The sequence below is a fragment of the Melitaea cinxia genome, chromosome 26 (assembly GCF_905220565.1).
Source record: "Melitaea cinxia chromosome 26, ilMelCinx1.1, whole genome shotgun sequence".
NCBI lineage: Eukaryota > Metazoa > Arthropoda > Insecta > Lepidoptera > Nymphalidae > Melitaea > Melitaea cinxia.
In genome coordinates this window covers 7,281,582-7,299,139 of record NC_059419.1, presented here as the reverse complement: position 1 = coordinate 7,299,139, position 17,558 = coordinate 7,281,582, and the positions used below count along the sequence as shown (strand labels likewise).

The 17,558-nt window shown below is 32.0% G+C and overlaps 1 protein-coding gene across 1 annotated transcript in view; it reads left to right on the top strand.

The window, feature by feature from the left end:
* The window catches only part of LOC123666493 (protein pangolin, isoforms A/H/I/S), a 133,106-nt gene that overhangs the window by 53,005 nt on the left and 62,543 nt on the right, over positions 1–17,558 (top strand). Inside the window, exon 3 of the mRNA XM_045600580.1 lies at positions 3,708–3,808. Within this exon, the coding sequence (XP_045456536.1) occupies positions 3,708–3,808 (101 nt within the window). The remainder of the gene's footprint in view (positions 1–3,707; positions 3,809–17,558) is intronic.

Below are 17,558 nucleotides of genomic sequence, written 5' to 3'. Positions count from 1 at the left end.
TTTAAGCTATTATTTGATTATTTATTTTTAAATTTATATAGAAGACATATTAATTATTCAGAACAAAGCTGTGAAGGTTTCTTTCCATGTACCCTAATGATTTTAATCCATTCCAAAGCACAGCTTCCATTAAGAGAATCATTACAGCGGTTCTAACACTCATTAAAATAATTTCACGTTTACAAAATAAATTACAGTCGAATTGAAAGGACTTGTACACCCATTGTAGGGAAAGTACATCATAATTAATGGATTAGACGTCATTCATTCACATATTTTGTAATAGACTGTTTTTGCCATGACACGACATATATATAATATATATTTTATTTTACGATGAGACAATTCTAAAACTCTAAACTCAACTGATCTAAAACACATCACCTAAACATGTCCTGCTAGAAAAAATACCTCCTCTCAATATAAGACGATTGGAGATAAATTCGCCACGCTGCTCCATTTCGGATTGGCGGACAGTGTCTTACCATATTGTTCGTTATCGGTTATTTTATAATAATAAACAGGACTAACTGCTCTACCTGCTTTCCGAATCACGTTAGAGATAACCACTGTAAGAAATACCCTCAGATACATCAATTTAATTAAAAGCCAAATATTTACTCCGAGTGAGCATCGAACTTGTGATCATGGGCCTTGGAACTTAAAACTATTTTATCAGAACAGTTGGTTGCTTAACAGTCTCTGGTGGATGATTTAGGTTTCTTATGGTGATAGTCATTTTTTTGTACAGCAAAAGTGGCAAACAAGTGTACATGTTCTCCTGATGGCAAACTGAAACCGTAGCTCATGGATACCACAATACCGGGAGCATTGCAAGCACGTTGCCGACCCGTCCATGAGCTCTGGCCACATCACCCACCACAGTAACACAATACTTCTTGAAGACTCGTATTATTTACCAGTGATTTCCAGAAAAAACTTTCAATACTGCTTAATATTCGTATTCGTCGTAGATTTGTTCGCGGTATTTTAAAATGACGTCTGTATGTATTAACAATTAATATTATTATACAATTTTTTATTATGAAAACTAACTGTGTCCGCGAATTCGTCCGCGTGGAATTAATATTGATGAGTTCGCAGTTACAAAAAAAAAATCTAAAATAATAGTAGCCTAAGTTACTCCTTATTGCATCAGTTATCTACCTGTGAAAGTCCCGTCTAAATCGGTCCAGTCGTTTCAGAAATTTGCCGGAATAAACAGACAGAAAAATTAAAAAAAAAATGTTACTTTGTTAAATTTATCGTGTATAACGTCCATATGCATTTACTAAAAAGAGATTATTTTAATATTAAAAATAGACTCTAATTATTTATTTGTAAAGATTTTATAAACATAATTATTTATATAAAAAATATAATCTTTTTTCATCATATAATTTACAACTTATGTAACTATTATACACATAATTATAAACATAATATAATATACATATATTTCATTATATATGATCTTAGAATTGTTATTTAATTGCAAAACCTAATATTTTAGACAATATATAATAATTAAAACAAATGATCGCAAAAACATCTAGCTCGAACGCTTTTTAGTACTAGTTAAATTTTATTGCTCTGCCGTTACGAAAAATTCAAACCATTCAACGGTATACTAAGATATGGATGTCGATCGCCTATTTACTATACTTTCTTAACATTCCTAAACGTTTTATGGTAAGGACAAGAATTTTTGATACGGCAATATCGTCTCTTTTTCCAGTTATAAAATATTTAAAATGCTTAAAATAGTTTAAGTAGAAAACTTTTCGATTGACATATAAATAAGATAACGATGGAAATCACGTATTTATAAATTTATTGTTAATATTTATAAGCGTGAACGTTAAAGTTATCTTTATGGCATACGTTTCTTTTTATATGAAGGAATGTGTTTAAAACGACAAATTTAAGATTAACTTATTATTAGTTTTAATTGGAAGACATCAAGTGAAATCAGTAAAGGATATACAACTCAGATAAGTAGAAGAGATTAGGATAAAGAATTAAAATTTAAATTTTTTTGACAAATCCTTATGTTTTGTAACTTAGTATATCTATTGAAGTGGTTTCACTTTTTTTCCCAAACGTTTACATGAAATATAAAAGCTATTTTTATAACGATATTATTAATGTAGCCATTGCTTACTTTGTACTTTAAAATCTAAAATATGCTTGATTCAAAACAAACTTATGAATTATAACAACGTCAAAAAAAGTGTTCAGAATTATTTAAAAAATAACAAAATAATACATTGAATAATATTATATCATTTTGTACTACATAAATAAAAAGTAACAAAGTTCTGTGTATAGAACGAAACCCTAATTTTGCATCCGTTACAGACAAACTTTTTTTATTATATTTCATTTATTAAACGTATAATACATACTATTATCATAAATTACAATTATTTATTCTTAGATATTAGATATTATGTTCGCTAATGGTCACCTGCTTTTTTATAACCATTTCCTTTTGATCACTTTAGCTATAAAATTTGACATTTATTATACAACTAGAATTAACTAGAATAGTTGTAATAAAATGTAATTGTTCAACTTATTTTAAAATTGTTAAATGTCATATAAAATTACCGTATAAAAAGTATCTTATTTTATATAATGCGGTTGTCAAATATTAAGTTATTAAGAAAATTGCTGTATATTTACTTTTATGGTAAAATAAATGCGAATAGTTAGTAACTGCCCTTTTCTATATATAAACTTGATAAAAACTAAATTAACGAGTATATTTATATACAGTATTGATACTGTTAACTTTTTCTGACACTATTTAAAGGCGTTTTTTTTTTGTTTATGTTTAAAAAGCTATTCGAGGATATTTTTTTGGGGTTTCCTTCAAATTTTCGTGGTAAACAAAAATAGATTAAATTATAGAGATAATTCAGAGATTTTCTATCCAACCAGAATGAACCGTGATTGACATTAATCCCCTAAATCGCAATAGTAATTATAATCTAAGTCACTATTCAAACAATCTTTTACACTCCATGAAATATAATAACAATATCTTTCAAGTACTTTTGTTTGACGTGTTACCGAAATTGTAAATAGGACATACGATTGTGGACCACTTGGTACAATTGGTGGGGTTGTACAAGGATTTTAATTCAGGAAACATTCATCCCTTGTTTATACCCTAAGCCTTTCACGCCTAAAGTATCCGCAGCTCGTACAGTAGCGCGCGCAATTACACATACAAATTACTTGCGCAATTTGCCTGTCTGCGCCCCGCCCCGCTCGCGCCGTCTAGCTCATGTTTATTATATCTCTATAGTTAGTTTTCAATATCATCTTTGCTTAGATTTATTTGTTTGAATACAATTTATGTAAATAAAAAACAATCGCTGCAATGTATGTTCACGCGAAATTTTGAAATAATTGAATCAAAGATTAAATCAAATGGGAGATTATTCTATTTATTTTAGTATTCGTCATTGTAAGGAGGTATTGCAATTAAGGCTTGTTAATATTAATGTTTCAAAAGTTTAGAATCGCAGATTTTATTACGACGTTTTCCTGTAAAACCAAGGTTCAAATTAACTTTTAAAACCCATTAAATAAACTGCTGCACTATAAATATGTTGGTCTACTAAAGACACGTGTTATATTGTTTCTAACTTATTTTGTCCATAATTTTGGTTTCTAAATATAAATTTTATTTCCAGGTAAATTCGATCCTCACCCGGCAGCTAGCTTCAACATGGGCTACCTCATGGCGCCTTACCCCTACCCCAACGGAGGAGCGCATCCTTTGCCTGTTTCTATGGTAAGTATCAATTGGTCCATTTTATGACCATTACTCTAATTTGTATACAAGTTTTCATATATATTTCAGATATAATATATAAAAAATCTTTGTAACGTCTTGTTATAATTTTCAAGGAGCAAAAACAAAAATCATAAAATTTTGAGATAATTATGCGATTTCAAACGAACTGGAATTTATTGTTATGGACAGTAAAAAGTAAGTTTTCTGTAGCGTTGTAATAAAGGGAAAATAATCGGTACTACATATAGAAATATTGGTTATTTTGTCACGTATAAAGATAAGGCGTGGAAAATTATAGTAAAATATTGATATTATATAAAATATTCAATAGTATCCTCTAACTATAAAACGAATGTTTAGATTTCAACTAGTTTTTAAAAAAAAAGTAAATAAATTTCTCATAATTGGTAAAGTATACAGCTAATCCACACTGGCGTGAAATTGACCAGTGCGAATGGCATGGCTTAGAGTGTTCTCGTAAAGCATTCGAATTTACAATAATCATAGCTATTTCTATAATCATTTCATAAAATTATATAGAAATGTGTTTATAAATGTAACAAACAAGGATTTGTTGAAGAACGTATTTTATAAATGTTAGTTGGTTAAATCTTTTTTGTTAAATAACAACACAAAATCTCCTGGTGCTTGTAAATAATCTTATCAATGGTTATCAATATCGACTCATGCGATATCTATAATTTAACGTTTACTGATAAAAACTATACAATATGCAGGTCCTAGACATGGCGAAATTTTTGGATCATAATGTTATTATAAAAAATATATTCTATATTTCTTCTAAAATAAGCTCTTCATGGCTATGATATATTCGTATATGATGAATATTCATTTATAAATTAAACTTTTATAAAAAAAAAATTCTAGGTACAAAAAAAAAGTTTTTAATAAATTGATTTAAAATAGCTACAGAACAAATTAATATTTTTATTTTATTCTTTTCAGTACTTTTTTTTAATTTGTCGTGCCACCATTTTAATCTTTTCATTTAATTAATGTTTAGTGCATTTTTGTACTCAGTAACAACTTATTTTATTACTTTAGACTTAAGGAGCTCGTAATCAGATCATTGCTAAAAACAGGTTAAAGACAAAACACACATTCGCATACCGATTATATAACAATTTACTTTAAATACTGGGTATTTTTTTTGTAATTTACTGAATATAATCTATTTAATGCTGTTCGTTTTTTCAATTCAACCAGTCTGAACGCACCATATCGTCGTTTAACATTTGTAAAACTTATGTATATCTACTTATCTTGCTCTGCCTTGTCACGTTAAGAACTTGTACTGTACAACTGAAATTACATTGTACTTGATTTTATTTTACTCAAGAATGTACTGGAAATGTTATCAGACTAGATGAATAAAAATGTGTAATGTATGTGTTCCTTGAGAGGATCGCAATGGTGTAACTGATGATTGCCGTTTTTACATGTTACTTAAAGATTAAGAGATATAATATGTGTGGCAAACAAGTGTACTTTCTGCCTAATGGTAAGTGGATATCGTAGCTTATGAACGCCCACAATAATAGGAGCACTGCAAGCGTGTTGCTGAGCCTAACCCCTTACCCTCCCCGGGAGCTCTGGCCTGCTTACTCACCACAGGAACACAGCAGTACTTGAGAGTAGTATTATTTGGCTATGATCTTCTGTAAGGTTAAGGTGCTTCATCACTCGGGTTGCTCTACATTAATAAATACAAGTATTGAAATCACGAGCGTAGTTAGATAATAATAAAAATAAACTTTTGAGAATTTATTACATAAAAGAGTGACAACTGAACACTTCTGCTGTTCATTTGATAAAGACAGAGACATATTTAACATCTGGGAATCAACAAAGTGTATCGGAAAATAATATTACGGATATAATATTGAAAAGTTAATAATTGTTTGTTTGAAAGCGAAAAAAAAAACGAATTCAATTACATCGACAAGTAATACTACGTAAGCAGAAGAAAAAATAGTCAACTACATCATGAACGACCAGCACCAGCTTTTGATTAAAAAAAGAACCATCGAAATAAGTCCAACCTGTAAAAGTAATAAATATATATATCTTATGTCATGGTATGTGAGATCGACGCCTCTTGACCAAGTTTTCTGTGTATGCTGCCTTTTAATAATTTTTATAACATAATGTTTAGTTTTTCTAAAAAAAATATTCCCCACTTAATTTTAGACTATCACCGAATCGTAAACGAAACCAAGTTCAACTGCTTATTTTCAAAAACCACACAAGCAAACACATGGCGATCCGAATCGTAATATAATCTAGATACTATTTTTATTGGATTATTCCTCGTAATAACCACCACGTGTCCGGACTCGAACACGGGACTCGCCGGAAACGGTAATACAAACAATTTTTATTTCGGTCTTCATCCTGAGATACGTGAATTTATATTTATCTACAATTTATTTTAGTCTTTACGTCTTAAGAAATAAGAGGGCTCGGTTTTTTAATAAGTTTTTCAAATTGGGTTGCCTATTAGTTTTCTATGGACGTTTCAATTCAGGTCTATCTGTTTTTGTTTTTTTTTTTCTGGTGAGAGAATTAGAAGAAATATAAATAATTAAATATACATATTAAGTTTCAATGTACAGCGATCTTCACAAGTTATTTATAATAATAATAAAAACTTCGACCCAATCTTTTAGACAGTGCGACAACCCTAATCTAGAGGCAAAAGGTAAAAGTTGACTGTGAAATATTTGGTGCGTCACTTTGTAAAACAATTTTAATTATAAACCAGCGTTGTCACGCAGAATGTGATAATTAAATTCATATCGATTATTGCATTTTTGCTATGCGTCCGTCGGCTTCAATGTTAAGTACTTCGTTTTAAACTGAACAGAATGCTTACCATCTTTCCTTTAGTAAATGTAATCTATTGACATATATGTGTGTTGTAGTAATTTTTTTATTTGACTACGCATTGGCGCAGCGGTCATAGCACTGGCTGTAGCGCTAGCGGTTGCGGGTTCGATTCCCGCTCACGGCAGACGTTTGTATCGGCTATATAGATGTTTGTCGTGGTCTGGACGTTATGCTCGTGTATTGTGTGTGTTTCCGGACCCCCGACACAGGAGATAATCCTATTGAGGGCAGTTGAGTGTAAAGTGGTTATTACTTCCGAATATAATATATACTTTCTGGTATTGTCTCAATCTCTCTCTACTCAGTGGTCATTTATGTATCTAGTGTAATTTTGAGTAAATAAAGTTACTTATATTTTGCTATAAAATATTTATTTTAATCCATAAGAACAACACTGGTTATCAGCTCTAATTGTATATTTATAGTATGGCAGTTGTACTATGTTAATATACCTATATTTTAATATTGTTTGTTGTTTTTTTTAGCATTTTTATAATATTAGCATTCCGAATCGGTGGTAGCTTTACTTTTACAAAAATAATAATTTATTTTTAAAGTTTAAATGCCGATTCGATAGTGCTCTTGGGGCCTATTTGAATAAAGCTGTTTTTGATTTTGATCGTGTACATCATCATCATCACTTCAGCCTATCACAGTCCACTGCTGGACATAGGCCTCCACAAGTTCGCACCAAAAATGGTGTGAACTCATGTGTGTTGTCCTTGGTCACCACGCTGGGCAGGTGGGTTGGTGACCGTAAGGCTGGCTTTGTTGCACCGAAGACGCTGCTACCCGTCTTCGGCCTGTGTATTTCAAAGCCAGCAGTTGGATGGTTATCCCGTCAATGGTCGGCTTTTTAACTTCCAAGGGGGTAGTGCAACTGTGTTATCCCTTAGTCGCCTCTTACGACACCCACGGGATGAGGCGGGGTAGTTATATTCTTTATTGCCACACTGATTTAATATTTTAGTAACATTGTGTACAATAAAGTGTTAAATAAATGAAATAATATAAAAAAATATACAAATTTAAATATTTTGATATGATATTAAAAAATGTTTAGAATTTCCTAATGTGTAACACAAAGATAAAATCGTACAAAATAAATGAAATAAATTCGTCAGTCTTAGCGGCTGACGAATATTTTTCAACTGCTGGACATAGACCTATGTAACCTTTCCCAGTGTTTGCCGTCACGCGCCATTGTAAACTAGCGACGTAACCACAGCTCTTATTAAGGTTGTCTTTTCGTCTGTCATGGTTATGACAACACTGTCCTTTTTCGTTTCACCATTGTTTCTTCGAACTATGTGGCCAAAGCACTGCCTCTTCAAGTTTAATGTCACTTACAGGTATTCTGATCTGTATCCTACTCTCTTGAGTAACTGCCTTTTTCGCCTCAGTCTGTAATATCCCATTGCTGGGCATAGGCCTCTTTCCCCGTGTAGGAGAAGGATCAGAGCTTAATCCACCACGCTGCTCTAATGCAGGTTGGTGGATATGTTCCTACTATGAGTAACGATCGCTATCAGGTGTAACGATAACAACCGGGATCGACGGCTTAACGTGCTCTTCGAAGCACGGTGGGGAGACCCACAAGGACTGCACAAACACCCAACCACGAAAAACATCTGTATGACCAATACAAATGTTTGTCATGTGCGGGGATCGAACCCGCAACCGCCAGCGCAATAGGTACAAACCAGTGCCGTGACCGTTGCGCCAACTACGGCTGCATTTTTACAAGGTCAATTCTAAGTGAGTGCACAATTAATCTTTGTTGATTAATTTATGAGAGAAAGAGAGGAAGTTATATTGATGTATAAAATGTGTTCGGGATTAAAGTTTAAATCGCGAATATAAAAACCTAGATTTTTATTGTCAAGTCTACATCTGTCTTGGCAGTAGTTGCAAACTTTGCAAAGTTACTTACAGATACTACGCTCGCTAAAGAGCCAATAGCTCGTAACAAAATTTCCTCTAACATTCGAACTATAAATTTCATTCAAGCTATATCTTTGAATGAATCCAAATTTCTAATAAATGAAAAATAAAAGAATGATGTGTTTTATATTAGAGGTAGAGGTCCTCTGTTGGTCTTTATATATCTGACGAATAGTTTTTAATGTTATTATGTGGAAAAGTTTTTACATTTTCTAAAATATTTCGAAACCAGTATTTTTTTTTACATCGTATTATGTATTTGAATAAAGAATATGTAATCTTGTTACGCTAACAAACGTTTCCAGTTAAATATACAACGTTACTGAAAAAAAAATCAGCCGAAATAAATCGTCATTGTTTCCAATACAACAATAATTGCAGTGCACGAAATAGAGTTAATTAAAATATGCGGTAGTCATTACTACAAAGATCGTTACCGGTTCTTTAAAAAAATAACGAGTTTAAAAAATTCGAATTCTTTAAAAATCGACCGACAACATCGATACCGTTCAATACCTAACCCTACACACACATAAATTCTTAAAGAAAAAAGATAACGGAAAAATATGAAAGTTGAAAACGCAACAGGTGGACATACGGCCGTCTCATTCTTTTCTATGAGGTTTTAAGTCGGGAGCCACCCCCGTCGCCGCCTCCATGGGGCGGGAAATGAAAGAGGGGATGGATGGAAATGCTTTTCTTTTTACTTTACGGCTTTTGTCTGGGTGAATGCGGACAGCAATTTCGGGGTCGCTTACGTTCCGACTCGATTCCAAAATGGATTTCGTATGATTTGACCGCGTTCTGAAATTATGTTAGTTAAAAATTTAAATCTTATCTTTTTTTAATTGCCTTTTGTTTTTTTTTTTACCAATTGACTTTTTAATATTTTTACATCATTCGTGTATTTGAAATGATATAATTTTAAAACTTTTAATAGAACATACTATTTGTAAATCTATTCTTAAATTATTTCATAAATAAACAACAAATTAAATACGATACTTCCTGTTAATTATCAGCGTCTAGACGATAAAAAATATGATAATATTTTTTTTTTCATTCTTACCTTATAATAAATAATGATAAATATTATCGTTATAAAAAAATTAGTATAATAAAAAAAATATATTATATATATATATATATATATATATATATATATAACATTTTATAAAAGCAATTAGTAATGAAGCATTTGCAATTGTCGTAATTTTCCGCAAATCAATTGTGTTGGCTCTGATAAGAAAATTAATTATAGTATATTAATTACATATTGTTATTGTCCACTTATCTCCGGCCCTTACTCTTATCGAGTACCTTAGCGTACAGTGATTCAATACGATTTAAAATAATAATATCTATTTCTGTTAACGCTATATTCAAAAAAGCTGTTTTGTTAAATGCAATCAATCATATTAGCTATATTAACCGCCTTCAAGAAATTATATGAGTTTGTCAACAATATTTATGTAACTGATTTTTCTTAAAAACAACTGATTAGACTTGTCTAACATTTTCGTTTTTCCTCTACATGTTTTACTTTTTTTAAACATGGAATCAAGTCAGTAGAATTATTTTTTATTAGTGACAATTATCAAAGGAAAATACGTAATATGAAAAGATTGATAAAAAAAAACGTAACCAAAATGTAATAAGCATAACTCAATTAATATTATTTATTATTATCGTAGCATTAAAAATGAAAACACCATGGGAGACTTTGAGATTTGTATCATTTATAACATAAAACTTTGGGAGCTGTTTGGGAGAAACTACGTTTGTTAGTGGATGAAAATGAGACCATATAAGTTAAACTAGTTATTAAACAATTATTATTTTCATGTTGCCATGCTGTATTATCTCGTAAGAACTTTAAGATTTTCGAAAAGAGTATATCACTTTTGACATTGTAAACACCTAATAAAAATAATAATCAAGTTTTCTTAAATACGCATAAGATTTATTAAAACCTAAGTATGTAAGATTGCCGGTGTAGACTCGATGGGGGTTGAGGAAAACCGGGACGTCTGGCGCCAACTTGGGGAGGTCTATGCCCAGCAGTGGACTGCAATAGGCTAAAACTGAGTGACTGACTAAAAACACTAATAGGTACGTAACAAAACGTATGAAATAAAAATGTTTAATTGCGCTTTTATAGAACTGCAAATCGGATTTTTGTTTTGTAAATAATTTTAAACACTTTTTACAACTGTGTGAGGCTACGGTAGTAAAGAATATAGCCCCTCTCTTTCCGTGGGTGTCGTAAGAGGCGACTAAGGGATAACACAATCCCGCTACCACCTTGAAACTTAAAAAGCCGACTGATGGCGGGATAACCATCCAACTGCTGACTTTGAAATACACAGGTCGAAGAAGCAGCGTCTTCGGTGTGACAGAGCCAGCCCTGCGGTCACCAACCCGCCTGCCCAGCGTGGTGACTATGGGCAAAACACATGAGTTCACGCAATTTTTGGCGTAAACTTGTAGAGGCCTTTGTTCAGCAGTGGACTGTGATAGGCTTAAATGACGATGATGACTTTTTACAATTTTTTTTAGTAAGGTTTTCCTAGAACATTTGCAAGTAAGAGAAGATCTTGAAAGCCACGTGACCATTACGGCCATTATAACCCCAATTATACGCCACAGATATCACCCGCCGTATCAAGACCACGTAGAGTCGTGAGAGATCACCCTGAGATCAAATCTTGAGTCGTGTCCCATAGAGATGTGTGGGGTTTTGATATAGGATTTGTGACTGTTTTAATAATATGTAATTTTTTATGTATTCGTTGCCAAAAAAACCGTAACATCCGCGTTGATGATTATCACATAGTTTATGTTTAATTTTTCCAAATTAAGATAGATGTAAGACGTCTAACTCAAGAAAATCTATTAAGTTTTTATATTTGTATTTCCCATTAGTTTTATATTTTTTTATTTAACACTACAATAATTGAATATTGAATACGGTCACCAACCCGCCTGCCCAGCGTGGTGACTATGGGCAACACACATGAGTCCACGCCATTTTTGGCGCGAACTCGTGGAGTTATATGTCCAGCAGTGGATGATAATGATGATGATGATTGCATATTTAAATAACATTATAATTGTATTCGTTATATAAATGGCAATTTTAATAAACATTCTCATCAACACTAAACCACTAAGTATAAAAAAACTCGCATACATATACAAGTAATGGCGCATAAAGCCCACCAATACATTTTCCGAGCTAATAAAATTAACCATGTTATATTCAGGCATCTATCGATTTCCCTCATCGCTGCTCCCTTAAAAAGAACATTCAATTCCAGTCTCCAATTCGTCTCCGATACCGGGCATAATTCCGCCCGGGAAAATCATTACACACGCCCCGGTAATTCGGATTTCGAGAGACCCTCCTCACCCCAACCCACCCTCCACGCTGCATCTCATTTTCAAATACTATACCGACATCTAAGCCGCGTTTCCCCTGTCGCCTCCGACTCGCATCCCGCTCGAATATCGACTCTATATCCCGATACGTGAGGGCCACTATCACTCGGTGTGCGCTTTCGACCGCTGCGCCAATTGTAACTTTGTGCCCTACATCCTAAAGTTAGAATTTCTTTGAGCTTTCTTCGCGATCGAGCGCCCGGATCTAGACCGTAACAACGCGAGGGTGGAATGGGGTGAGGCTGAATAATAGAGGGAGGCATCCTCTCTTTATTTTTTTTCGTGAATTTTTATTTAAGAAAGGGATAAGATTTTAATGTGGGCGCTCGCAGCCTTTATTACTCGCGATTGCAAGATACTCTATTGTTGGAAGTCTTGATGCGTGTGGGGTTTCCGCTTAAAGTATTTTGTATGGGAGATATATCCCGGGACACCGGAGTTATGTCCGTAATGACGTTTTAGGAGATATCTTTTTATTCCGTTGCCGTTTCGAGGGTGTGTAATCGGAGATTTTTTTGTAATTTGAAAGTTGGTAGCTACTCCTACTCTCAACCTCGGTCGTAACTTCATGTTGTAGGTCCAAGTGGCTAATTATAAATTGCACATAACTACAATTTACTGTTTACTCTGAAAGTATCTCTACTCCTGAATAATGTAGGTTTTTTATCTAACATTAATTAAGAGAGAATAAACGTTCGTTAGTTTAAACAATTGCTGTTAAAGTAGCGCATTTTAATGTAAAAAATTCTAATTCTGTACCTTAGCAGCTAAGACTAATAAGGCTTACCGTCTTTGTTTGGCTTAATAAAGCGTTTTCTGCCATTGTTCTTAGCCCTCCCCGTAAATATATTGTACTGGTGAACGCGGTCCTTTTTAATAAGTTTTTCTTTTGCATTGTTCAACTCCTTGATGTTTCACCGCAATAATTCATACATTGTTTTACTTCGAAACCCATTTTCATGTTGGGTATTTTTCGCATAAAATTATTAATAAAATATCTAACTATTTATATCAGTAGTAACCATTTCCAAATTAAAAGATATTTTTAAATCTGGTCAAAAGTATTATTTTTTTAACACTACATTTACCATTACTGTTGTAAGAGTGAGATATATACATATACAAACTGACGTATAGGAAGTTTATTATTATTATTGAAATATACATATAGTAAATTACTTTACAATGTGTATATTTCACATAATTACAATTTTAACCATGGATCAATTCCTTTATCATGTGTCAAAACTAATAAATATTACACTCACTAAAAGATTATAGGAGGCTAGACCACAGTTATATATCATCATTACATAAAAATAACATGTAGTTTGAACCAGGGGTTTCAAACTTAATTTTGCAGAGGACCATAAATAAAATTTAGAATATGTAGGCGGGTCAGATTCAAATAAAAAATGTTCTAAATCATTATAATATTTTATTTATTTAATTATATAGTATATAATATACGGTTGTTAAATATTGCGGCCGATCGCGGAACATATATTTGACATCCCTGGTTTAAACAATATATGAAAATACTGTCAAATATTTAAATATTTACCTATAGATTTTTGAAACAAAAACAATGCATTGTCAATTATTGTAAACTATATTTAAGCATTGTGCTTATTTGTTTTGGTTATCAAACAAAAAAATCGACATCAATTTACATGGACAAGTAATAAAATGATATAACATCATCAACGTACGTAGACTAGAAATAGCCAGTTATGTTGGCCACTAGTATTGAATACTAGCTGACCCAGAAAACGTTGTTTTAGAATATATTATTAACCCCCTTAATCCCCCTACCCTTGTAACTTAGAAGTATGAAAAATAGATGTTGGCCGATTGTCAGACCTGTTATGCATTAAAAATTTCATAAAAATCGGTCCAGCCGTTTCGGAGGGGTCTGGCAACAAACACCGCGACACGAGAATTTTATTAAATTAGATTAATTATTGGATATAACTCAAAAAGTACTCGTTAGATTACGCTTAATTTTAAATTAGACCACGTGACAAGCACCAAAATCAAAATAGGTACACCGAGTGAAAAGTAATGAGTATATAAAAAAATACAGTCGAATCGAGCTCATTTTTTAAAGTCCAAATGAGGGTTAAAAGGGCTACTACAACTAAGAATGTAAAATATATATCTTTTTGATATTGCACGAATTTACCAAATGGTATATTGCCAAAAAGGTTACCCGCTTTATTCTATGTCTTAAATACATAAGCAGTCAGTAAGTCATAAAATTTTTGAGTCATCAATTCGGAAGTATTTTATTAATTGTCTGTCGTTTTTGGCAAGTCCTTTATGATCGCCGCCGCTTACCGAGTATCGTAATAATAAACGTAATTTATATGTTTGTCACCGTTGTCTTTTGTGTAATTGATTTCCGACACGTCGCGTGCCATCGTTTTATATTTAATTATGTTATAAAACTTCCATGAAAAATTATTACGCCAGTATACTGCTATATCGTATGACGTTTTTAGTAAATGTAATTTGGATTTCCTATAGGTATATATTGTTGTCAAATGGGAACATTTATTGATTTTTTCTACATTAGTTTTAGCGATAAGAGATTTTTATTATTATTTTTTAAAGATTTTTTTTATGTTTAACCTAATGTTACAAAAATAAAATGCTTGCGAATTATCAAACAGGCTTTTTATTATTTTCACCATATTTTATTTAAAATTAAACTATTAAGAATTAAACGTCCAGACTAAGTATTTATTAATATCGTATAATAATGTCAAGGTACAGTTTACAATGTAAGTACAGTTAATTATTGCATAAAATTATAGGTGTTCCTCCTGTAACAAACTATATGGATATATAAGTTTTAATATTAACTATTTATTAGCACACTTTAAGCACATAAATTAAAAATGTGTTATTTAAAATGGCAAGGAGAAATTGACGCTACTTTAAACGTACCCAGTACAATTTTTTGCATAGACATCGTCATAATAAATTATTTACCATTGGAATTATAAACCATTCCTTTCATCGCCAAGTATGGCATGATTATATAACATCTGCAATTACACTGGCAACGTTAACAACGGAAGACAACGCTTAGATAACCTTAAATATCGATACAGTTTTTACAAGATATTATGTTTGCAGCTATAAATGGTTGTGGAGATTAGGCAAGATTCATCGCGTGATATTTTCTCGATCTAAGGGTCTATAAAAATATTCCTCCATATATACAAGCTAGATAATAAACACAAACACAGTGGATACAAACAGCTCGCGACAAGTTCTTAAGGGCAATGTTTTTAATTTCTTTTTTTTTGTGAAACTGAAATCCACGCCGACTCCAAAATTACATTATAAAAAGTTAATCGTAAGACGAATAAGAAACAAACAATAATGTATGAAATAGGATAAGAACTCCGACTGTTAAATTTCTACATTCTATCCACGTACATTTCATGGCATCTTGAATTCTGTGAAATATTTTTTTTTTATAAAAGTTATCAATCTAGATATATACTACGATGTACTACGATGTAATATGTACTACGATGCGCACACGTAGGTACATAGATTCTTTAAAAAAAAAACTATAATTTTCATTTCGCAGTCGAGTTCTATACATAAATAATATAAATAAAAACAAAAGCTCACGCTCCAATAATCTTAAAAGTTTACATTTATCAATATCACCTGAGCGTTTCATAGTCTCACATAATTTAGAATCCTATCAGATTGATACGAGGGTGTGAAGGGCGCGTAGGGGGTTGTAATACTTTTAAAAGCGCCCTCTAGCTTTGTACAAGATCGCATTGTGCTACCGACGGGAAAAGTCGTTCGAAATATTAACAACTTGTGCACGCTTTATTTCACATTTATACGAATATGAATTTTTAATGGTATATTAAAATGTTATTTATAAGGATATATGTTTTAAAAAATGTTGATGAATTCATAAATATCATAATTGATGATATTTAAAAGTTTGTGACTAAAATTTAAACAAATATTTTTTTATGTTCTAGTGAGTATGAGTTATCTATATATTAATACGTGAAGCAAAAACTTTGTACGCCTTTTTGCGAAAATTGAGCGGACGGAGGAGTATAAAATTTTGCACACATAGTTTACATAGAGAAGGGGTCCAAAATGCAATTTTTTTTAATTATGCATAAAAAAACACTAAATCAATAAAAAAAAAACATTACACAATACATGGTGTATTTGACACCCACACGCATTTATACTCTTTTGTTTATTATTATACAAGTATAGTCTTTGATAACAGGACCTTATATATATAATATTCAAAACTTATAATTTAAATTAGTAAGTTGAGTATGAAACGCTTATATATCATATTATGGTCGAATTTTGACCACTAGTACAGTTTAATACATTATCTATTCCTCCATTTGAATAAACTTTAAAAAGTCAAATATATAGGACCAGAAATATTAAAATGGATATTTTAATGGAAATCATAAAGCTTTCATTTTCGATATAGCGATATATTTACATTAACTTTAACCAATAGGTGATATGTACATCATTGTTTGTGGTACACGTTTTTCTTAAACTAATTGTTTTTATTAGAATTTCAAGTGAAATTTGAAATAAGAGGTAGAAAACTAAAATATGTTAGTAGATAGTAAATTGCCGTCGCATAATTTCGTAATCCTGTGGGAATGTCGGGATGATAAGTAGCCAGTGTAATATTCTGGATATCGATCTACCTCTATTTATCACAATTAGTTCATTCGTTTTTGCGTGAAAAAGTAACTAACATACATTCATCATCCATCCTCATAAGCTTTTGCATTTGTAACATTAGGAGGATGTAGTCATATACAATGCAAGACTTAGGTAATAGAATGTAAAATAAATAATGTACATTATATTCATGGTTTCACAGTTTCGTCTACAAACAAACGGTCACACAAAGTAACACTAACTAGGTGCTTACATTCAATTGCAGTATAAATAGGTTATCAAACAAAACTTCAACATAATTTCTACCTAGTGCATCAGCGTCGGCCGTATTGAATAAGATCATTCGAGTCCATCCCGCCTGGTAATTGCCTAGAAAGTCCTATTTTCAAACCCCTCTTTCCACCTGGGAACCACCACATACATACACAAGTAAAATAATCTGTGTCACGGGAAAAACAACTGCAAATGTTACGTAATAAAGCTCATGTCTCCTTGGTCCCGTATTTTTGTTTTGCTTACCGTACGTAGGTCACATGTAGATGCTTAAAACAATACTGACATTGCGAAAACGGCCTTAAAGCAAGGCAATAAGGAACAGGGCGACGCGAATAGACAACAGTCTGGTTTATTTAGTTCGACAAGACTTATTGTGTTATCAGACTTGCTCCGTTTTCAGTCTCGCATTTCGAAACTTCAAATTGATATAATTCTTTTAATTTTAACTTACTTTACGTATTGGTCA